The sequence below is a fragment of the Anabrus simplex genome, chromosome 4, assembly GCF_040414725.1.
Source record: "Anabrus simplex isolate iqAnaSimp1 chromosome 4, ASM4041472v1, whole genome shotgun sequence".
In the NCBI taxonomy this organism is placed as follows: Eukaryota; Metazoa; Arthropoda; class Insecta; order Orthoptera; family Tettigoniidae; genus Anabrus; species Anabrus simplex.
Window position 1 is genome coordinate 329460304 of NC_090268.1, and position 24167 is coordinate 329484470.

The 24167-nt window shown below is 38.5% G+C and overlaps 1 protein-coding gene across 1 annotated transcript in view; it reads left to right on the top strand.

The window, feature by feature from the left end:
- LOC136872268 (phospholipid-transporting ATPase ABCA3) overlaps positions 1-24167 on the top strand; it is a 341741-nt gene that overhangs the window by 185897 nt on the left and 131677 nt on the right. The window contains exons 15-17 of the mRNA XM_067146089.2: positions 163-230; positions 14739-14804; positions 19979-20103. Of these exons, the coding sequence (XP_067002190.2) occupies positions 163-230; positions 14739-14804; positions 19979-20103 (259 nt within the window). The remainder of the gene's footprint in view (positions 1-162; positions 231-14738; positions 14805-19978; positions 20104-24167) is intronic.

The following is a 24167-nucleotide window of genomic DNA, read 5'->3' on the forward strand; positions in this document are numbered from 1 at the left end:
CATTCATTTAGAAATGGCATATCCTGTCTTGTTGCAAGAAATTTCAAGGTTTATAAATGATAGCATTTCTGTAGGAATAAAAAAAAAGCTAGTGTGTTGCCTATCAGTACTGTTATACTGAAGATTTTTTTTTTTAACTTAAATTATGTATTTGTCTTCCAGAGTTGGTGAACTTTCAGAAGAAAAATTGAATACCAGCGAGCATTCTCCACAGTTGAATCCTGCAAAAGGTTTGTGAATTGTTATATTAACTTGGATATGAAAGTTATTTCTTTGTCAAATTTAGCCTTAATAACAGTGCCAAGAACGAAATGGAATTCCATCGGGAGCTATCAATATTAATGGAGCTTATAGAAGAAAGGAAGTTGAACTGGCTGAGTCAGCAAAGAGGATGCATCTGGATGTGCTAGGAGTTAATGATATTCGGGTAAGGGAAGATAACTAGGAAGAGGTAGAATATTGTCAAGTGTCTTGACGGGTGTTAAAGAGGGAAGAACAGAGTGTTGGGTTGTTCATCATGAATACTGTTGCATGCAACATAGTTTCTGTTAGGCACATAAATGAGCGAATGTTGAGGGTAGGTTTGGCAGTTGGAGGAATTAGGACAAGAATTGTCTTGGTATGTTCACCATGTTAGGGTAGAGATAAGGATGAAGTTGAAAAGTTTTATGAATCATTGAATGACATCGTAGTCAGGGTCATCAGCAAAGATAGGATAATGCTAATGGGCGATTTCAATTAGAGAGTTGGAAATAGAACTGAAGGATACAAAAGGGTGATTGGTAAATTTGTGGAAGATATGGAAGCTAATAGGAATGGGAAGCATTTGCTGGGCTTCTGTACTAGTATGGGTTTAGCAATTACGAATACTTTTTCAAGCATAAGGCTATTCACCACTACACATGGGAGGGTTGGGGCTCCAGATCCATAATAGACTATACCGTAACTGACTGTAATTCAGGAAATCTGTTAGGAATGTTTGTGTTTTCCATGCGATTTTTCAATAATACAGACCACTATACTGATCTGTAGTGAACTAAATATCTCTAGGCCTAGGATAGAGAAAGTGAAATCTGTCTGCAGACGAGTAAGGGTAGAAAATCTCCAAAATGAGGAAATTAGACAGAAGTACATGGATATGATTAACAAAAAGTTCCAAACACTGGACGGTAAGAAAGTTCAGGATATAGAAAGAGAATGGCGGCATACAGTGATGCTGTAGTTGAAGCAGCAAGGAATGCCTAGGAACAACTGTGTGTAAAGATGGGAAAAAGCTAACCTCTTGGTGAAATGAAGAAATGAGAGCAGCTTATGAATGTAAAAAGGTGTATTAGAAATGGCTCCAAACAAGGACTGATGCAGACAGGGAATTGTATGTAGATGAAGGAAACAGAGCGAAACAGATAGTTGCTGGATCCATAAAGATGTCGTGAGAAGATTTTGGTAATAACGTGGAAAGGCTAGGTCAAGCAGCAGGGAAACCATTCTGGACAGTAATAAAGAATCTTAGGAAGGGAAGGAAAAAGGAAATGAGTAGTATTTTGGGTAATTCATGTTAACTCATAATTGATCCCAGAGAATCGCTGGAGAGGTGGAAGGAATATTTTGAAAATCTTCTCAGAGTAAAAGGAAATCTTCATTGTGATGTCACGAACAACCGAACTCATGGGGAGGAGGAACATGATATGGGTGAAATTGCGCTTGATGAAGTGGAAAGGATGGTAAACAAACTCCAGTGTCATAAAGCAGCAGGATTGAATTAAATTAGACCTGAAATGGTAAAGTTTAGTGGGAAGGCAGGGATGAAATAGCTTCATGGACTAGTGAGATTAGCATCAAGTAATGGTTAGGTACCTTCTGACAGGTGCAATTACTGTTCTTGTCCAATCTATAAGCAAGGGAACAAGGAGGATTGCAACAACTATCGAGGTATCTCATTGATCAGTATACCAAGTAAAGTGTTCATTGGCATCATGGAAAGGAGGGTGCGATCATTGGTTGAGACTAAGTTGGATGAAAACCAATGTGGTTTCAGACCACAGAGTCTGTTGGGATCAGATTTTCATTATGCGCCAGGTAATTGAAAAATGCTATGAGAGGGTTTCATAGATCTAGAGAAAGCCTGTGACAGAGTACCGAAGGAAAAGGTGTTCGCCGTACTGAGAGACTATGGGATTAAGGCTAGATTATGAAAATCAGTCAAATGCTTTTATGTTGACAATTGGGCTGCAGTGAGAATTGGTGGTTGAATGAGTTTTCGGTTCAAGGTACTTACAGGTGTTAGACTAGGCTGTCATCTTTCACCTTTGTTGTTCATAATTAACATGGATCATCTGCTGAAAGATATAAAGTGGCAAGGAGGGATTCAGTTTGGTGGAAATGTAGTAAGCAGTCTGGCCTATGCTGATGACTTGATCTTAATGGCAGATTGAGCCAAAAGCCTGCAGTCTAATATCTTGGAACTTGAAAATAGGTGCAATGAGTATGGCATGGAAATTAGCCTTTCCAAGTCTAAATTGATGTCAGTAGGTAAGGAACTCAAGAGAATTGAAGGTTGGATTGGTGATACACAGCTGGCACAGGTAGATAATTTCAAGTATTTAGGACTTGTGTTCTCCTGGGATGGTAATGTAGTAGGTGAGTTGTCAATTGGGCTGCAGTGAGAATTGATGGTTGAATAAGTTGCAGTAAAGCTAATGCAGTGAGCTCACAGTTGCGATCAACAGTATTCTTTAAGAAGGAAGTCAGCTCCGGGACAAAACTATCTTAATGTCGGTCTGTTTTCAGAGTAACTTTGCTTTACGGGAGCGAAAGCGGGGTTGACTCAGGAAAGTTAGAGACATGAAAGTAGCGAGAATGATTACTGGTATAAACAGGTGGGAACAGTGGCAGGAGGGTACTCAGAATAAGGAGATAAAGGCTAATTTAGGAACAAACTCGATGGACGAAGCTGTAGGCATAATCCGGTTTTGGTGGTGGCGTCATGTGTGGCGAATGGAGGAGATTAGGTTACCCACGAGAATAATGGACTCTGTTATGGAGGGTAAGAGGAGTAGAGGGAGACCAAGACAACAATATTTAGACTCGGTTTGTAACGATTTAAAGATAAGAGGTATATAACTAAACTAGGCCACAGGACTAGTTACAAATAGAGGGTTGTTGTGACATTTAATTAGTTCAGAGGTTTTCAGACTGAACGCTGAAAGGCATAACAGTCTCTAACGAAGATGGATGGATGTATGTATGTAATGCTACCAAGCATTACACAATCATAATATATTGCTGATCGATCTCTCCACATGGTCATTAATTGGGCGACGGAGAAGGTATATATTTCTGGAAATCAGTTCAATGGATGAGCAAGGGATCAGCTGGAATTACCAGTTGAAACTGGTGAATACATCCCTCTCTAGTGTGTTTCCCTGGTTATTATGTCATTATTCCAAATTCCCTGTCCATGTCCTATTAAATAAGTGTTAAAGAAACCGGGATAGCACATTTACGTCACTCTTTAGTAAGTTTGTAATATTCCCACCATAAGAAAGTTAAATTAGCGTTCCAGACCACGTTGCGCGCACGATACGCCAGCAGTGACTGGCCTGGGTGAGGCTTTGGTAGAGAACTTAATTTCACGGCCTTAGCGTGTCTCCCTACAGCTGCAGGGAGCATCAGTCATGAATGAAGAGGTGTTTTATGACAGAAATAAAGACAGCAGGATCATTTAATAGGCCATACATTTAGACATGATGCGTTATTGAAGAAAATAATAGAGGGTTCCATAGAGGGGAAACAATTATAGACGACAATCTAGAGTACGTGACGCAATTATTAGATGACATGAGATGTGACACCTACTACGAAGTGAAAAGGAATGCAGAGAAACATGAAGAATGGAGAGCTGCTGCCAACCAGCCTCACGGCTGATGACTATTAGTTTTCAGGACATTCAGTTATGAAGAAGAAGAAAGCTAGAGAGTTTACAAGTGATGAAAAATTAAAGTTTATTGAGCAAGCGGATGCTAATACACACACGAAATGCGTGCAAATTACCCAGATATTGGACATTCCTATGATAACTTTAAACATAATGGTAAACAACGTGTATAGTTTGAGTCTCTAAGAACGTTTTTTTCTTGATGTTTTTCTATGTTGGTGTTCTTAAAATGATTTCATTATTTTATGAATTATAATTGTTTTCATCGTAATTATTTTTATATTCAGACCTAACCTTAAATTTAACAGTGTAATTGTTTTTAATTTTTTTAGCACGTTCCTTCTTTAGGACATTATTTTTTCAGTCCCCACTAAAATGTCCTTACCAGTTTTGGCTGTAATTTGTTGTTTTTTCCCACCACATTGTACTCTGAGCACTTCATGGGATTGTGCAACTAAAGAGGGAAGTATGTTTACAATAATAACCTCCATTATTCCTCGTTTTAGTCAAAACGTTCGGTATAGAGAGCCATATTTTACTTTATATGGAGCGGAGACAACAGCACAAAAATCATCCATCCTTCTTGTCAAAGAAAACAGTAAATTGTACCATTTGGCCATTAAATTCTTGTTTTCTCTGTGCTTGTGCCATTATTTGATACAAACAAATCTGAAATGTATGCCTATCATTTTATTCAGAGTTGGATTTTAATAATGTGAAAGTAAACTGCTCATCTTTTGTGCCAGAAGATTACTGTTTCTGGCGTGTTTGTATCTACAGTATACTCCTGAATATTCGTGTGCAGGATATCCAGTTTACAGGTTATTCATGAAACATAAACAAATGAATGCCCTGTACTATACATTATTTCTTCTGCATTTTAACTAGTCTTTCTCTGAGTTGAGTTGTTAAGAAATGTAGTAGCTTTTTAGAAATCAATAAATCCTGTGTCGTATGACATTTGAATACCATATTCATTGTTATCAGTTGAGTGTCTGAGAAAATAAATTGCTGTAGCTGGGCTGAGTTGCTCAGACTGTAAAAGTGCTGGCGTACTGACCTCTAGTTGGTGGGGTCGATCCCAGCTCAGTTTGGTAGTATTTGAAGATGCTCAGATATTTCCGCCTCATGTTGGTAGATTTACTGGCATGTAAAAGAATTCCAGCAGAATAAATTTTTGCCAGTTTGGCGTCTCTGAGTGCTAAAAGTACTGGTAGACGAAAACGAACCAAAAAAGAAAGAAAAAGTATGAAGCTTTTATTGCCCTAATGTTACTAAAATAATGACTGAAGCTTTTCTGTCATAAATTTGTTTCCAGGGAGGAAACACAGCGGCAAGAACAGCCATAGTTTTGTTGCCTTCCTTCATTTTCCTTATGTGTCGCTCTGGTACATTTAACGTGTAATCCGTTACTCTGTGAATCCTGGCAGATTATTCTTATTGTAGAGAAGTCATCTTTGTATGTGATGCATATGTTTTTAATCTATATATCACTGCGTACTTGTCTTGTATTGAGTGAGCGTTACGTGTTTAATAAGCCTACATTGCAATTTCTTTCTTTATACATTAATACAGTGATTTACCGGTATTTACTTTATGGATGAGGCTGAGGGGGGGGAAGTAAACTGTGCTTAATTTACAGTTAATTTTCTTCCTCTCTTTTATCTTGAACTTAAAAACTGAGTTTCACAAAATTATGTTCCACTGTTTTACAATTATCCTGTGAACATCAGAATGAGCCACTCTACTGCCCCAGCCACCAATTGCCTAGAGTTCATGAATATAATTTTCAGCTTATTTTCTTTTACCTTTTATCTTGAACATAAGTACTGAGTTTCACCAATGCATATGCTGCCGTTTTCCTGTTATCCTGTGAATTCCAGAATGAGCCCCATCTAAACTCCCAGTCCCCTTGAGTTCAATAAAAATAATTTTCAGCTTAATTTCTTCCCCCTTTTATCTTAAATACTGAGTTTCACAAATTTACGTGCCACCATTTTCCCTTAATTCTGTTGAGCTGAGTCGTTCGATATGGCAACCTTGTTGTCATAGGAGCAATACCTTTTTGTTAACATGGAATGACCTGTAGAGTTCTTGTAAATGCTGACTTTGTACGATCTTCTTTTTCTACTGCTTTTCATACACTCGTGCGATCGCGGGTGCAAACTGTGTCGCACACGTGGGATTTGCCCTGTTTTACGGCCGGATGCCCTTCCTGACGCCAACCCTATATGGAGGGATGTAATCACTATTGCGTGTTTCTGTGGTGGTTGGTAGAGTAGTGGGTTGTGTGAATATGAAGAGGAAAGTGTTGGGACAAACACAAACACCCAGTCCCCAAGCCAGAAGAATTAATCAGAGGCGATTAAAATCCCCGACCCGACTGGGTGTCAAACCCAGAACCCTCTGAACCAAAGGTCTCAACACTGACCATTCAGCCAATGAGCTGACTTTGTATGATATAGAATATTAAATGAACTTTTCTCTGCCTTTTAAAAATCTGACTCCTTCTGCCAGGTTTGATCCTACAAACTTGAATTCCAGAGGTTGACACACTACCAGTGAGGCACAGAGGGAGTTAGACATTCATTTCAAATGTCATGTCTGTTCCTTCCATTCAAGAGGTACCTGCATGAATGTCCCATTTGATGAAAATATTACAAAGTACATTTCATCCACTTTCAAGTGTTAATTTCTAATATTGATATTTTTCAGTAGGAAAAAGGTAGTTGACTTTTGATTCACCACTCATATTTTCAAAGTGTACTGAAGGTCATGTTTAGAAGTTATTTAATCTGGCGCTTGTGGTGAAAAATGCTGTTTGTCACTAAGCTTCAACATGTAGACTCAAAGCTAATTTTGTGCAGTTTTAAGTCACTACTGCATCACACATTTATCTCCACAGTGTCAACAAGCGACCGTCGGCACAAACCAAGGAGGATTCTCTTGTTAAGAGGGAGGCGCTGTAAGTATTGGTAGGACAGGAGAGAAACCTTTGCAGCTGTGATAGTTGAAGTCAGTGCTAAGATATGTGTGCTGTGCTTTCAAGGAAAGACTACCCCTGATAATTTTGTCATACCTGTCCCCATTGTCCATCTCTCCTCGTGGGTGGCCTAAAATATCAAGTGAAAAAATGCAGTTGCTCATATTCCGCTGTGAATCCACTAGCAATCCAACTATCCCATTTTAAATACAGGGTCATCATTTTATCCAGGCCTGCTTGCAGCTGTCAGTACTTTGTATGGTTGGCAACTAAATTTGCATTTGTGCTTCGCATGTCCTGCTTAATGTTTTACAGGTATTGTGGAATTTATTATTATCAGTCTTACATTCTCGTGTTGTTTCATCTCTTCACTGACATGCAGAGGCGTAACACATATGATATGGGCTCTCATGCAGGAAACAAAATTGGGCTCTTTCAAAGAATTTGTACAGAACCTTATCAATAACACATAAATGTAACTGAACTTTTCTCTGCCTTTTAAAAATCTGACTCCTTCTGCCAGGTTTGATCCTGCAAACTTGAATTCCAGAGGTTGACACACTACCAGTGAGCCACAGAGGGAGTTAGACATTCATTTCAAGTGTCATGAAATGACCTTAATGCAGTCTATATCCATTTAATATATACAAAGGACTTACTATAAGAATACAAAACTAATTAATTTATTAACAGTTATTTTGAAAATTAAATATGTTTGCAGGGATTGAAATACAATGTAAATACATATGATTCTATCTTTTGTCTATACATTTTTAAAGCTCTACTGTACTAACATTTGATTCTAAAGAAAATGGACCTAGGATGAAAAGGCATTTCAATGATATCCATGGATGACACATCGAATGATGCTGTGGAGACTGAATTCACAATCTCTCTTGGGTCAGAACATTTTGTACCTAGTTCTTTATAAGTTTGATTTGAAGATGATTATTTTGCAGAAGAAAAAAGTCTAAAGTCTGATATTTTAGAACCAATTTTCACTCACTTTCTTTATTAATAACTTGGCACAGATATTTGTGAGAGAGAATTCCACTTGTGTTACGATAGATAGCGGGTCTTAAACTCAACACGTTAACAACAATTTGCAGGCAGATGCAACTGTCCAACAATTACTCTGCATATGCAGTGTAAAAAACTTTTTCAGCCCATTCTTCAAACACAATGTCACCTTACTCATGCAGAGTGGCATTCGAGCAAAGTTACTTATTCATTTATTTGCTTTTCATGGTGGAAGTCTGTAGGCCTCTTAAGCCTCAGGCCCTAACGTTATACCACTGCTGACATGTTATCAAATAGAGAAAGTGATATTGACCAGACATGCATGATATCTTTGAAAAACAATATTATCAAATAGTTGGTAGATATATGCTGATGCTTCCTTGAATACAGAAAAACAAAATTAGGGCCAGAGCATTTGGAAATTAATGCATTAGCCTTGGCATACAAATATAGTTTTGTTCATTCTTCTCTCCAGTATATTAGCTTCCAGAATAATTGCCAGAAATGTTTGCATTCCTGTTAGATAATGGTAATAATGAATTTATAATGTTTGCTACTATTACAAGATCCCACAAATGTGGGAGGTGGTGGTGTTCCTGGAATAGAAGTTAAATCTCCAGCCCCTCCCATTAGGGTTCTTGTGTGGGTTTTTTAATCATTAAAACAGTAAATCCAACTGGGTTGTGCAGTTAGGTACTCGTTCCTTGTAGCAAGATTGTGGGATCAAATGCTGACCCAGTAGGTTTGGTTGCTGAATTGCAAGAGACCCAAACTTGTACAACCACTTTTCAGTAGGCACTAGGAATCTTAAATCTGTTAGTACTTGAAAGGATGTACTGTTTACTGAGCGAGTTGGCCGTGCATTTAGGTGCATTCAGCTGTGAGCTTGTATTCATAAGATAGTAGGTTCAAACTCCACTGTCGGCAGCTCTGAAGATGGTTTTCCGTGGTTTCCCATTTTCACGCCATGGCCACTTCCTTCCCACACTTAGCCCTTTCCTGCCCCATCGTCGGCATAGGACCTATCTTTGTCTTTGCGACGTAAAGCCAATTGTAAAAAATAAAGAAATAGACATACTGTTATTAAACAGAGAGTAAAACTGGGCACAATTAGGTTCTGATGATCAAAACTGGCGATTTGTAAGACCTCTACCATACTACCACTCAGTATTAATCCGTAGATCTCTTTGATGCATAATCGCTAATCAGACTAGTTCGATGGTGACTTTGTACTGCCCTAAACTTTTCAGACCTTTTTATTCTGCACAAGTATTTGTATAAAAACAAACCCCATGGCACTGCGCCCTGACAGCTCTTGGCCCACCAAGCAACTACTGCGCATCTTGAACAATTCTATCAGTCATCATCATCATCATCATCATCATGTCCCAACTCCAGTTTCCCAGGTGTGGTGTACAAGCGCTCGCCATCTCCTTCTGTCTTCATACATCTTCTGATCCAGTACATCCTCCCATTTGTATCCTCTCTCCTCCACATCTGATCTTACAGTCTCTATCCAATGTTTTCTTGGTCTTCCCTGTGGTCTTCTTCCTACGAGATTAAGATCGAAATATTTTCTGGCAGGTCTTTCCCTTTTCATTCTCATTACGTGCCCATATCACTGAAGTCTGCATTTCTTTATGACACTGATAATAGGAACCTCAATACCAGCTACTTTCCTATTCACTTCATTCTGATCTTGTTCTTTCTGGTTGTTTGATACATGGTTCTAATGAATCTCATTTCAGTTGCTTGGATTCTACTGAAGTCTTTGTTTAGTATTGTGCATGTCTCTAAACTGTACGTGAGGATTGGTACGAAGTAAGTGTGGTACATGATTGTTTTCGCTTTCTGTGGTATTTTGCAGTCCCAGAGGAGATTCCTGACTTGACTGTAGAAGTTTGATGCTTTCTGTGTCCTGCTGAGTATTTCCTGCCTAACAGTGTTGTCTTTCGATATTGTGCTTCCGAGGTACTTGAAGTGGGAAGCTGATTCGATTTATGCTCCTTCCAGAAATATATTTGAGCTTGTTCCTTCCCTGTTGATGGTCATTTCCACTGTCTTTGTTTTGCTCATCTTCAGTTCAAAATTTTTGAATGTGTTGTTCCATTCATTAAGTTTCTTCTGAACTTCAGCTTCTGTCTCTCCCCATAAAAGCAAATCATCAGCAAATACCAGGGCATTTGGTTCACTGTCCATTTTCATGATAGATTTGATGACCTTGTCCATTACTATTATGAACAGGAGTGGTGACAGAGCACTTCCTTGTTGGACACCTCTCTTTGTTTCAAACCATTTTGATCGTCCGTTGCCTATCTGGACACAGCTTCTGGTATAGCATCTTGACTTTGTCAGTTAAGTACTTTGGCACCTTTAGGTCTTCCAGACATTCCCATATCTTGTTTCGAGGAACACTATCATATGCTGTTTCAATGTCCATAAATGCAATCACAAGATTTCTTCTGTATTCCCAGTACTTTTCTGTCAGCATCTTTACTGCAAAGATAAGATCCACAGTACTTCGACCTTTCCTGAACCTGTGTTGTTCTTCCTCAAGCAAAGGTTCCACTATCTTCCTAAGTCTTGTTTCTATGATCTTTTCCAGCAGCTTCAGTGAGTGTGACAACAGCGTGATGCCTCTGTAATTTCCAAATTTCCGTCGGTTGCCCTTTTTGAACAGCGGGATGATGACTCCTTTACTCCAATGTTCTGGAATTTTGTTACTTTCCCAAATCACTGATAACACGCTGTATAGCCAATTCAAGCCTGATATTCCAGCTGTCTTTATCATGTCTGAGTTAAGATCATCAAAGCCTGGGGACTTCCCATTTTGCATGCTCTTTAGTGCTGTTTCTACCTCAAATTTGTTGCTTTTGGCTTCATCTACACTACAATCATTGGTGGTGGTGTTGCCCCCATCTCCATTTAACAGCATGTTGAAGTACTTCTTCATTTCATTTCTGATCCCTTCCTCTCTTTGTATTAAGCAACCATCATCTGGTGCCAATGCAAGGCTGTTTATATTTTCATTTCTTTTACTGTTTACTATTTTGTATAGTAGTTTCCTACTTCCTTGACAGTCTTCCTCTAACCTTGTAGTAAATTCATCCCAGCACTTTCCCTTTTCTTCCTGGATCAGTCTTTTTACAGCCAGTTTCTTTCTCCAGTATTCCTGTGCTAGATGTTCAATTTCTAATTCATTTCATCTATCATCTGTTTTCTGTTTTTCGAGGTCTAATTTTCTTTTCAGTATATTTCTATCTTTTACTGCTGTCTTCACTCAGTCATTCTACCAAGGTGTTTCCTTCTCTTTTGGTGTGGCACTTGTTTTTCCACAAATTTCCGTGGCTTCTTTTACAAGGGTTTCTTTGAATAAGGACCATTCTTCTTCTATTCCCCTTTTTTCAGTTTTGGCTAATTTAGCTGTTATCCTTGCTTCATAGTTTCCTTTCTTCTCCATGTCTTTCAACAGCCATGTCTTAATCTTTGGCATTTTCTTTTGTTTAATTTTGGGCACATGAACATCTTTTAGGTCAGTAATTAATAGCCGATGGTTGCTATCTAGGCACTCGCTGGGTATGACTTTAACATCTGTAACATACTGACCCGCTTTTCTATCAGTGATGATGAAGTCAGTCATAGTCTTGAGCTTTCCATCCCAGCTGTATCTCGTTATTTTATGGCTGCCCCTCTTCTGATACCATGTGTTCTGGATGATTAAGTTGTTTCGCACACAGAAATCAATCAGGTTCTCTCCTTCAGAGTTTGTTACCATAGCCATGGGGGCCAACTATGTTTTCACAGTCTAGTCTTTCTTTACCAACTTGGGCATTCAGATCACCCATAATGATTGTGCTCTCCTCTGATATTTGTTTCTCTTCTGTGGTACATTCTGTCTGCGGTGCATATACTTGCATGAGAGTTTGATGTGCATTACCAACACTTAGTCTCATCTGGATCATCCTATCACTTACATATTTGACATCTGTCCGTGTGTCTATATCTTTATGAAGGAGGAAGCCAACTCCATTTTTGGATTCATCATTGTTCCCACTCCAGTACAGCACATATCCATTTCTCAAGGGCTTCTTCCCATATCCTTTCCATTTTGTCTCACTCAACCCCAATACCTTGAGCTTACGCTTCTCCATAAGGTCCACAAGTTCTTCATATTTGTTGGTGAGAGTAAGGATATTGAGTGTACCAATTTTCAGTCGCTCTTTCTTGGGAGGGTTTTGTGTCTTCTGGTATCTCCGATGAGCATCAGGCTTTTGGCCATCATAAATTCGGACGGTACGAGAAGAATTGTCATGTCCGGTATTTAATTTATTCTTCCATCCAAGGCTTGTTTTAGGTTTGAAAGCAGTATATTCATACTCAACTGTTGACTTGTTAGGCCTAACACAGGTGAGGATTTTGTCTTGCGGTTTACTCCCTTAGCCTTTGAAGATCCCTCTTCTCCACAAGGCAGTGGTGTCCTCTTCTAATTTTCCCCAGGGAGGATGGGTTGGTTCATCCACCATCTCTGCCAATCTGAACGTCTCCTTCTCTGCCAAAGATGCCGTTAAGGTCTTCACCCGTAACCCTGGGCATGGGTTCCACGTTATACCCCGTGGTGCTGGATCCCTGTCTGAACTTAGCCATCCTTTCACATCGGCCTACTGATGTGGAGGATGTCCACCCCCACAGTGTGGATGCGCCAGGCAAGAATTACTCAAGTGGAGAACAGGGAAGGTGACCCTCTCTCCCTTGAGCCGGGTTAATGGTTGCGTATGATGCCATAACCAAAGGCAGTACCAATGTTAATTTCCTGTGGTACAGTTTTGATATCAATTATAAATTTAGTTTCTTCATATGATATTTGAAGTCAATTTTTTACTGCTTGTTCTTATAGTGTAGCAAGCTGATAGGAGTGACCTTAAATGTTCCTCGCAGGTGATGCTAGCAGACCACCTCAGCATTCTCATCATCGCATGCATTTATTTGTTATAGGGTCAAATATTAAGACAGCTAGTTGGCCTTTTCATATGCTTTGATGTATTTGTGCCTAGGGATGTACTGGCATTAATATTCATGAGAATAATTCCAGAATATTAGCATCTCTAAAGACTGTTGATCACACACCATCATTATCCCTGTACATTGACCCTTTAGCTTATGTATGAAATTTGTGTTGGCTGTTACCTTTGTAATCTTTTCCACATAGAATAATAAAATTTCAGTTGGTTCATAAGACAGTGTCATGATAACCAAGTGGCATTGTCACTGCCTTCTTACCATGGTGGCTTAGGTTTGAATCCTGGCCAATGCTTTAAGGGTTTTTAAAGTGAAAACTCCTGTCCCTGTGGTTTGGATTTCATGTAAAACTGTAGGTCATGTGGCTGTGATTACAGTATCAACAGTTCATAAAACTACAAGCTGGTTTTTGGTTCATAAGATTTTATAAAATATTTTGAATCCAGTAAAATAAATTTGTGAACGGATATTTGCACCTTGTAAAAATACACAGGTTGTTTTTAAGTTTTGGCAACCATGCTCCAGCACAGCCGTGCAATGGTGCCGGGTTCTGTCATTCTTACCAAAGTTTGCTGACCTGTATCCTGTTTCTCAGGCTCCATGACCTCGCCCTTCCCCCCTTCCATGTCCATTCACAGTAACCAGGTGAAGATGAGCAGTTGTGAGCAAGAGCTCACGAAAGATAGTCGCCATGTTTTCCAAGCATAATCAGAGAAGCTGGTTAAAAATCCGATGTACTAGAGGTCTCATGGCATGACAGTGTCGCCAGGGACCGCGAGAGGCGTGCGATGCAGCTGCGTTACTTACAGAACGGTAGCAAGGTGGGTTGCAGCTTTCCGACAAGGACGTGAACATGTGTTGGGCATGCCTCGTTCTGGTCAACCACTAGTAAGTGAGCAACATCTACAGACTGTGTCCGCGTGTGACCCCTATGAATGTGAAGGCAATGCTGATTCTTGCCTCTGATTTCGATGGTGTGATCTTAATGCGTACCAACCCCTGGCTGTTAACGTGACGTACTTTGTTTCATTTTTTCAAAACAATCTGTGAGCAGCTCTGAGAAGAAAACAGCGACACTTCATGGATAATCCACCTATTGTTCTAAATTGTTCAATCGTGCTGAGGCTGGGAATTGGTCTATCACACACACACATGCGCGCGCGCGATACTCTACGGATTTAAGTTCCTGTGACTTTGATCTTATCCCTAATATGGAGGCGGCATTACCTGGAAAGTGCTACCGTACAATTGAAGAAGTTTACAGGCCACCGACTGCTCTCTTTGCATGCACCGTTGACAAACCGGGCAGTGCCAAATGGATCCAGTGGCTTCTGCATCACTGGAAACATGTTGTACGCAACTCTGGTGCCTGTATCGAAGGCCTATGAAACTTAGAATCATGTATGTATGCAATCTATCAGTAAATAAAATAATTGCCAAAACTTAAAAACCAACCCTTGTATAATCGGGTACAATGCTTCCTGAAAAAAAAAAAATCAAAAGTTACAGACATTTTCATTAAAGGATATGTACTTTGGAGTACTTATATAAACAGCAGTAATTTTTTCTTTTCTGTAGGCAGAACATATTTAACTTGGAATGCCAGGTGTAGTCGGTGAATTCGAATAAGAATTGCACAACAGGGGCAGTGGTATCAACACTGGTTTTGTTGTTGTTGTTTCCTTCTCTCCCTCACACAAGTAAGGTAGAAACCTCAAATTGGAGAAAGTATCCTAATATGTCATTAAACTCTAAAGTGAAATTACTGTATAAAACTTCTTGCAGGGGAAGGACGAGCTGAAGATACCAACACACTCAGTGAGGAATCTCTCAGCTTGAATAGCTCTGATGGTAAGTTCAATTTCATTGTTATCTTTCTAGATTTTATTCTATGTGCTATTTCTTAATTTTAAAAAACTGATTATAGTATTTGCATCAGTTAACCTAGCAGAACGCGCGCGCTCTGTTGAGATGCAAGGATGTGCGATGGGTGAAAATTACCCACAAGCAAAAATCCTCCTTTATTGTAAATTGTAATTATTGAAAAGTGTGTAAATTATGATACATGTATGTAGTAAATCAATTGTAATAGTTTCATAGTAATTATGGCAATGTGCAACTTGTAATAATAAGAATGGATATTCAAATACTCATGTTCTCATAATGCTTACACATACACTGGTGTTTGTTTATATTACATCATTCATATTAGACACACATGTTCTGTATCAAGAGAGTCGCATATGATAAACAGCCATTGGGTATAGAGGGAAGAGCAGAGGGTAAGAACTGTAGAGGATGTTCAAAAATCAGACTTGATTACACTTCATTCCTGGTCCATTACTTCCTGTTGCTCATTCACTTGTTCCACTCATTCTCCACACACTGGCTTCACATGTTCCCGGCAAACTAATTTTTCGCACATTACACAACACGTGGTTTTTCTGTCCTTTTTACTTCCATGGTCTTTGCATAGTCCTGCATGATGCTTTCTGAGGACTGTACTTTTCCTTTTCTCAGATATTCCAGAAAACCACTGGACATGACTTTGGAGATTTATTGGTGTAGTCAGTATTTTACTTCTCGATGCCAAATGTTCCTTTGTGAGATCCAAGGACAGGATTTACAAGCAATTTTGAAAGAATGTAGGTTCAGAGTTGAGTGGAGATTGTTTTGCTTAATAGATGACTTGAGTATTTGAAATAGGGTACAGTTGTCCTCTAATTCCTATAGAGGAAATAAACATATTAGGAACGTTTCTGATCACTTTCTTCGACATTGTCCATTTCTCAGTCATCACTAGTTGCGAGACGCTGTCTTCCTTGGGAGCAACATGTTCTGAGTCATAGAGTGATGAAATTCACTAAAATTTTGCGTAAACTTGCGAAAACAATGCACACATATTATAAAGTACACTTGCCTAATAATAATTACTACACTGTTCATCCATAAAACTAAGTAGTTAACAATAAACAAGAGTGGCATTCTGAATTTTTGAGCACGTGCATGGGTTAAATTTAGTCAGTCAAAGTTATGAGCGGAACTAACAAAGCCGTGCAGCTGATTCAAGGTCATGACATTTCGAAGAGTTCACTGGAAAGGTACTGAGAGAGGAGGCCTGAAGAGCACATTAGAAATAACTTAAATATACATTTCAATTTTGCCTGGGAGATTTTTACCCATAAGCATGTCCTTACAAGTTTTGTCTTGCAGCTTTATTTTAACTAAATATGAAAACAGAAAAAATGAGGGAAATTTAGAGTAGTGTAGTAAGCTATGAACATGGAATTTTCATGTAATAGAACCGTAATTTGTCTCTACCTGTGGCTTAGTTTTTAATTAATTTTATCGGGTAAACAACAGTGATCCACAGAGGGATATATACATTGGAACATTCCAGCCGTTATGGGGAAAGAATATGAACATGCTTTCTCCCTAAAATTTATGAGAAATTATTCCTTTGTGAGGATTGATATGTTAAGAAATTAATTTAATCTGATTTCCAGATTCTTGTGGTCCACCCAGATTAGGACATATAATTTAATAGAATAAATATCTCTCTCTTTTTTTGGTGGATTTTTAGGAAAGTTCAACATTATCATCTTGAAACAGCTCTAGTTTCCCAGGTCCGGTGAACGAGTGCTCTCCTTCTGTCGAGGGAAAAGACAGTGGGATCTTAGCTGTTCAAAAATCAACAGGAGGGGTGTTTCAGAGAAGGCCTAAAACATAAAACTCGATATAACTCTTATACTGTCATTGGTTTTACAGGAAAATTGCTCATGACAAAACTTATTTATCTCGTTTACAAACTAACTGTATTTGTTCTATAAATTTTTCTGATCATCATCATCATCATAAAAAAAACTCTGGTGTGCTTGTTAGGGTGGTGTTGAACGAGTCTTCGCCATCATTGTCTGTCCTGTGTCATATGTATGCCATTCTACACATTACCTAACTCTTGTAAAACCTTCAATTATTATTGTTAATATATTTTAATTATCTTTTATTAAAAGCTAAATACGACTATACCCTTTAAATATGTGTTGTACATTTGTATAACCTCAAATATGTATTGTGAATACGTCTAACCTCAAAATATGTGTAGTCGAAAACTGTAGAAAAATCTGTAATACTCATAATTAGTATAATTCACTGTCATTCTCATACATATGAAGGTTTCTGGAAACTTACAGTAATGATTTATTATCCAGACACATGTAGAAACATTACGAATGTTGTAGACATGTCCATGTGTGTTTGTAAATGGTAACTGAACGTTCGAGTTTGATTACTGCAATTGAGAGGCCGATCGATAGATTGTCCCTTGTGTGTTCCATTTAAAGTGTTTCAACATTTCCAGAAGTCGATATTTCTAGACTGTTTGTCAGACAGTATATACCTCGAACAGTTCGTTAGTGTTGGACTCCGTGGTGAAGTCAGTCAGTCAGTCAGTGAGACAGTGGCAGAGAATCGACTTGAGTGAGGAGGTAGTCAGTCTTGCCTTGTGATGGCAGAGTGGATAATCAGTGTGTGGACTGTTGATAGCTGTACTTTACAGAATCAACTGTGTGATGGTGAAGTGAATAACCAGTGTGAGAACTTGTTGATATCTGTACTTGACAGAATCGATAGTAAGTTGCTTCAGTGTGTTTCCCTTAATAGTGTTGTGTTGTGTATGATTGTGTTTGTGTGTTGTCAAGGAATAGACATAGCAGCAATAAAGTGGTTTTATGTAAGGAAGTGAACGTATCTCGTGATATTTATTTACACCAAAATAAAATCGCATTGAGAACAAGACCTGAAATACCTCCCCTCTCACCACTGACTCCCAGTTCCCTCCTGTTCTCTTCACATCCTCTCTCAACTGGTGTAGCCATCTCTTCCTAGGTCTTCCCACCAGTCTTCTTCTTTCTAGACATGCACATGGTGTTTTTGTGCCAGGCATTCGCTTTACATTTCCATACCATGTTAGTATAGAAGTCCTTAGCTTCTCTTCTATAGAGTCCAGTTCCAGTTTCATTCTGATGTCATCTTTCCTTGTATGACCCTTGCGTGTCTTTGGAGGTAGTTCATAGAAACTTCATTTCACATGCCCGTAGTTTACGCAGTAAAAAATACAGGGTATATCAAGAGGAGGTAATGCTTCAGAGGGGGCCTAAAACAAAAGCCTTGATTTACCTCCTTTATGGTTGATTTTATAGGAAGATTGCTCATGACAAAATGTATTTGGAATACTATTTACAAAGGTTTTTAATCTATGAATTTTTCTGATACATTGAAAGGTGTGGAAAAAATCAGTGGTGGTTACATCACTCCATGCAGGGTTGCTGTGGGGATCATTCTGACATCTTTCTGTACTTGAACATTAACCTGTTACAGTACGTGGTTTTTATACTGGAATTTTGTGATCTGTGTGAAAGAGAAGGAAGGTAGGGATGAAGGAGGCCTGAACACAAAGAGAACCAAAAGAGCCATGGTGCTATTATCATAAACCAGAGACCATACACATGCCAGTCAGTGCAGTGGAAGCATTAAGGCAACCCACTCCTAAAGAAATTTTGAATAGGGCCATCAGTCAGCAACTTGTTAGCCATGATATTTTGGAGGACAGAGGACACTGACTGGCTGGAACATGGGATTGCTATCAATAGCGCCACACATGTAGTTCAGTTGAGCTGTGGTTCCATGTGCTACCACTTCCACCTTACTTCTCAAAACCTAAGAATACAAAAAAACTAATTCCAGGAGGATCTGGAGAAGCTGTCATGCCAGTGGAATAAATGCATACAGCTACATACTTGCTGTGTTGCGATGTATTTGTGGGGGAAAGATATTGTGTAGTTCATTATGATACGTTCCTCATAATTGGCACTGAAACTGGACTATAACACCAGTGCACAGGAACATAAGCAAAGCCATAATTAATGTCGCTAACATCATCATGCACAACAACGAACAACATTGCAAAACATGTACTCTAAACATGACCTAACTGACCACATCAAAAAAGTAAAAAATGAGGCATAAAAAACCACATTCTACTATTCAAATCTTATACTTCAGTAAATTAGAGAGTTCGAATTTCTCACACACACCAACATATAAACTAGTCAAATTTGACAGTACAAAGTAGTTGGACAAAACATAGACTTGGCAAAGAGACATGCCTAAAGAACAGTAATAAAATAGTTGAGACTATGAAAAACATTGAGGCCTCACACAATGCAACTCTAGTACAAGTAAATGAAGGCAACACCAGGCTCACGGTTGCTACTCCATGTTGCTAAATGGTAAGGGGGTGGAATGATGTCTTGGTTTATAATACTCTTTTCAGCAACATTTATGATCGAAAGATGATTTACAATCTTTTAATGCCCAGGTTTCAAATAGTGTTCAGAGTAAAGCAGTAGTTGGATTATGAGGAGTTACTTATTCACTAATTATAACGCAAGTCGTCTTCTTCTACCGGGCGAGTTGGCCGTGCGGTAAGGGCCGCGCAGCTATGAGCTTACATCCGGGAGATAGTGGGTTCGAACCTCACTGTCGGCAGCCCTGGTTTTCTGTGGTTTCCCCATTTTTCACACCGGGCAAATGCTGGGGTTGTACGTTAAGGCCACGGACGCTCCTTCCCACTCCTAGCCATTTCCTATCCCATCGTCGCCATAAGACCTATCTGTGTTGATGCGACATAAATAGGTGGTTCTCAATAAATTAATTGTAAAATTTTTTAATATAAAGCAAATTGTAAAAAAAAAAAAAAAAAAAATTAAGAAGAAGAATCTTCCACCGCTTTTCTCAAATCTGTGGGGTACCGGGTGCGAACTGTCAAACTGTTTTACGGTCGGATGTCTTTCCTGACGCCAACCCTATATGGAGGGATGTAATTACTATTGCGTGTTTCTGTAGTGGTTGGTATTGTAGTGTAATTATAACACAACAGTAATTTTGTAATATATTTGTGTTACGATTTTGCAATAGTAGATTCGTTTTGCATGTGATTAATTCTATCTTTTACTTTGTTTTAGATTTGAAACTTACCTTCAACTTTGTTCGGAAATCAGGACTTGGGTTGCTCGTACAGCAGATAGAAGCTTTGTTTCTAAAAAGATGCTTGTACCTCTACAGAACATGGTTATTCACCCTTATACAGGTACTGTAATTTTTGAAATGTCAAAAGTATTGAGACTTGTTCTAGACATTTCTCCTGTATCTCCAATTTTCCCTTTTTAGTTTGGTAGTTTACTTGGAGAATGATACCCTGCAATATCTATGTGTTCTTCCTAGCATTTCAGAAATATGAAATGGTATACCAGTAACTTATAGGAAAACAAAACTCATGAAAAGGAAGGAAGACAGGAGTTATGATAGGTCAGAAGAAAATTTAACAAGTCACAATATTTAAATATGTGGAAATACTGATAAGAGAAGACATGATATGTAGCCAATATAGGAAGGCTAGAATTGCAATTGCTAAAGATTTAAGGAGAAAATGGTATGTGGAAGTTTGAGTGGAGTTTTTGGGAAAAGACTAGCAAATTACTTTGTATGGCTCTATACCACAGGTGCTCAAGCTGGGCTTTTCATCCCCTGGGCACACAGCATACAACGGTAAACTCCTAAGAGGGGGTAGGTGTTCGTTGAGCCCACAACTTTGTATATCACAGATATTTTCCTTCAAAATGGTAACAGATCCTCCTCCTTTTGAGTAATTGTCCCTTGACTAGTTTATAAGACCATAGTATTATCATTTCAGTTGTCATATTGTGCACCTGATAAAGTAAATGAAAAATGTTAGTATGGTTTCAATGAACCCCGATGTAATTTTTTTTAAATAGCTTTGTTTCTCGCATTTACAAAAATCAAGGGAAAGTTATATCCTCTGGTAAATGTGATTTTGTCAACATTGGCACTTTTCAATAATGCCATTGTTTTTTAAGCATCTACATTGTTGTTCATATATATATATATTTTTTTTTTTTTGCTAGTTGCTTTACGTCGCACCGACACAGATAGGTCTTACGGCGACGATGGGACAGGGAAGGGCTAGGAGTGGGAAGGAAGCGGCCATGGCCTTGATTAAGGTACAGCCCCAGCATTTGCCTGGTGTGAAAATGGGAAACCATGGAAAACCATCTTCAGGGCTGCCGACAGTGGGGTTTGAACCTACTATCTCCCGAATACTGGATACTGGCTGCACTTAAGCGACTGCAGCTATCGAGCTCAGTCCATATATTTTAAGGGTTATAAATTTCATGTTGTTGGTCCGTATTGAACTGAGAATAACATATGAGTAACAACACAATAAAGGTTTCCACCTATTCAATACAAAATATATTCACAATATTTTAAAATTACATGGAAACAGTTTCAACCCATCTAAGGGTCATCATCAGCCACATCAAAGCAAAGATCACTCTTAGGATTTAGTCAAGAGTGATCTTTGCTTTGATGTGGCTGATGATGACCCCTAGATGGGTTGAAACTGTTTCCATGTAATTTTAAAATATTGTGAATATATTTTGTATTGAATAGGTGGAAACCTTTATTGTGTTGTTACCCATATATTTTAATCTTACAAAGCATAACAGGCAAAAGCTATTCCTTTTGCAAGGTGGACTGGAAATGGTGACCCCTCAAATGAATAAGACAGAAGTGCAAATCCAAAAGGGCTTTCCAAGTAGATTATTCGGTCAATGGAATCTATCCTAGACGGGAAAATTAAGCTGAAACAACCGCATCGAGATCAGCCTTCTACGGGGAAAGGCTGGTGTTAAATTTTCTTGAGAGATGCTAAAACCACAAAGGAAAAGTACAACAATTTGAACAAGCCGAAGCAATATTGTGCACGGTGTTATAGGCGTGTATGTAACGCACACTCAGAAAAACTTGTAAAATGTATCGCTTGCCTTGAAACAGATGATTTAGAGTAATTTCATATTGCAAAATATGACTGTGTTACTCCCATGGCATAGTTTTCAATATTTCAAAATAGTTGACCATCTTGCATACTAGGAACATTTTCTAGCGATCATAAATTCTGTTCTAACCCATTGGGCCCGAGTCATCGAATCGTTCTGTGCTTCGTCTTGGTGGACCAAATGCCGGACCACGGAACTGTTCCGCTGTCTCACTTTACTACGTAATTCAACTTTTCCTTAAGAGATGGCGGAGTGAGTTGCATTTGTGATTCGTGTAGGGACTCTTCTGCTCCGATGTTATATACTCTTCATTTGTGCTTGGTAATATTAGTTTGACTTTGAGATTCACTTGTAAACAAGATGGCTGCCAGTAACCAGGTGGAAGTTAGTGATATATAACCCCTTTTATAAAGTAATGATGATTAGGAATGTAATTTTTTCAGTGAAATTAGTAGTATTAGTAATAGTGTGAGTAATGCTCCTGATGAATAAATAGATTGGAAATCGAAGAGAAAGTGCAAAGGGATGGCCATGTTACAGCTCAGCAGGCAGACAGTATAGACTCGTGATGCTAATAAAATATATTCCTTGTTCTGCGGTTTATGGTGAGGATGCTGTTTTTCATGTATATTTAAATCTTTAATGCTCTTGTAAGCAAGAAATTTCTCATGTGAAGCATCACTATGTTCCCTTCGAAATAAACCCAGCCTCAGTGCAGTATCGATCCAACAAATATGCAGGGCTCAATGGGTTAAATGGATGTCTTAATAAAATTTTAATTTTCTTTCCTTAAAACAATTTTATGTAGTGGGTTCGAGAACCCTCCCTCTTCGAAGTTCATGTTACCAAAATAAGCTTCATAGTTCTAGGGTAAGGGACTGGAATAGTGTTATTTTTTCTTTTATTTCCATTGGACACAATCCAGGTAGTTTTCAGTGTAACTTATTTTGTAAGAAATTTGTTATATCAGTTATGTTTATGTAGAGGCCCTATTAACCAGATACAATAAAGAGTTTACCAGTATGTCAAAATATTTTTGTACTCTTCCCAATGGATTAAGGTATGCTATATGCTATATATCAAATAAGAGTTTTGTCTGTACATTACTCAGAATTTAAAAACGGTATTTCTGTATCGGTCGTGTCCACAGTAACAAGGAAATGCACTTTTTAATTTTCCGTAATTTCAAGAAAACAGCTGAAGAGAATTCAATGAAAATCGGTATGCAAAGTTGGGGAATAAGTCGCTACAATCTAGGCTGTAAATAATTGTATTCACATTGAGAGAAATGGTAGTTTGGGGGAAGGCCTAAATTTTAATTCTCAAATATTTGTTAATAGTGGTCTTGTTGATAAATACTACATAACTTAAGATACTACATAACTTGAGTTTTATAGTATTAAATTTCCGATCATTTATATTTTATACATTATTACCATACAGGCTATGATAAGAGAGCTTAATGAATTTTGATTTTTGTTAAGTCCATATCGGCGCCGAGTCACGAGAAAATGGGTAAACAGAATTTAATGAAAATTGGTGTGTAAAGTTGGGGAATAAGAAACTACAGTCTACACTGTAAATAATTTTATTAACCCTGGTTGAAATGGTAGTTTAGGGGAAGATGCCTAAAATTTAATTTTTAATTACCTGTGTTTATTGGTCCTATCGAAAAATACTACATAAAAAAAATATAAAATAAAATTTCCTCTTTTATGTCTTATTCAGTTTTACCACACCTACTTTAAGATTGGTGGTGATGGTGATTGTGATTATTGTTTTAAGAGGAAGTACACCTAGGCATCCATCCTCTATATAACACTAATCAGAGAGAGAAACTGGAAGGGGTCCGACACTTAAAAGAATGAAGATATCGGCCTAAGACAAGGGCCACAAAGGGCGTGAAAATAAAGACTCCCTAGGCCTCCGTACGTATACTGTCAGGGTTAGAAAAGGGCAAGAGTTGACTAAGGGAGGTCAGATAGGATAGATGAAAGTGAGGAGTCTGGTACAAATAAGTGGAAGCAATGCTAGGATTCAGCTAAGGGCCCTGTGTTTGCCAACCCACCCTCCCAAGTTCAGAGCCTGTTCGGCCACATTTAGTCGCCTCTTACAACAGGCAGGAGGTACTGTGGGTGTTATGTTACTGCCCCCACCCAAAGGGTGACTTTGATAAGAGAATTCATGAATTTAGATGAATTCAGACTTTTGCTGCTTAGTCCACTGAACATTGCTTACATGCAAATCTCGTTCAATCGTGTTAACTGACGGTGGATTTTGCCGTGATTGTCATAAG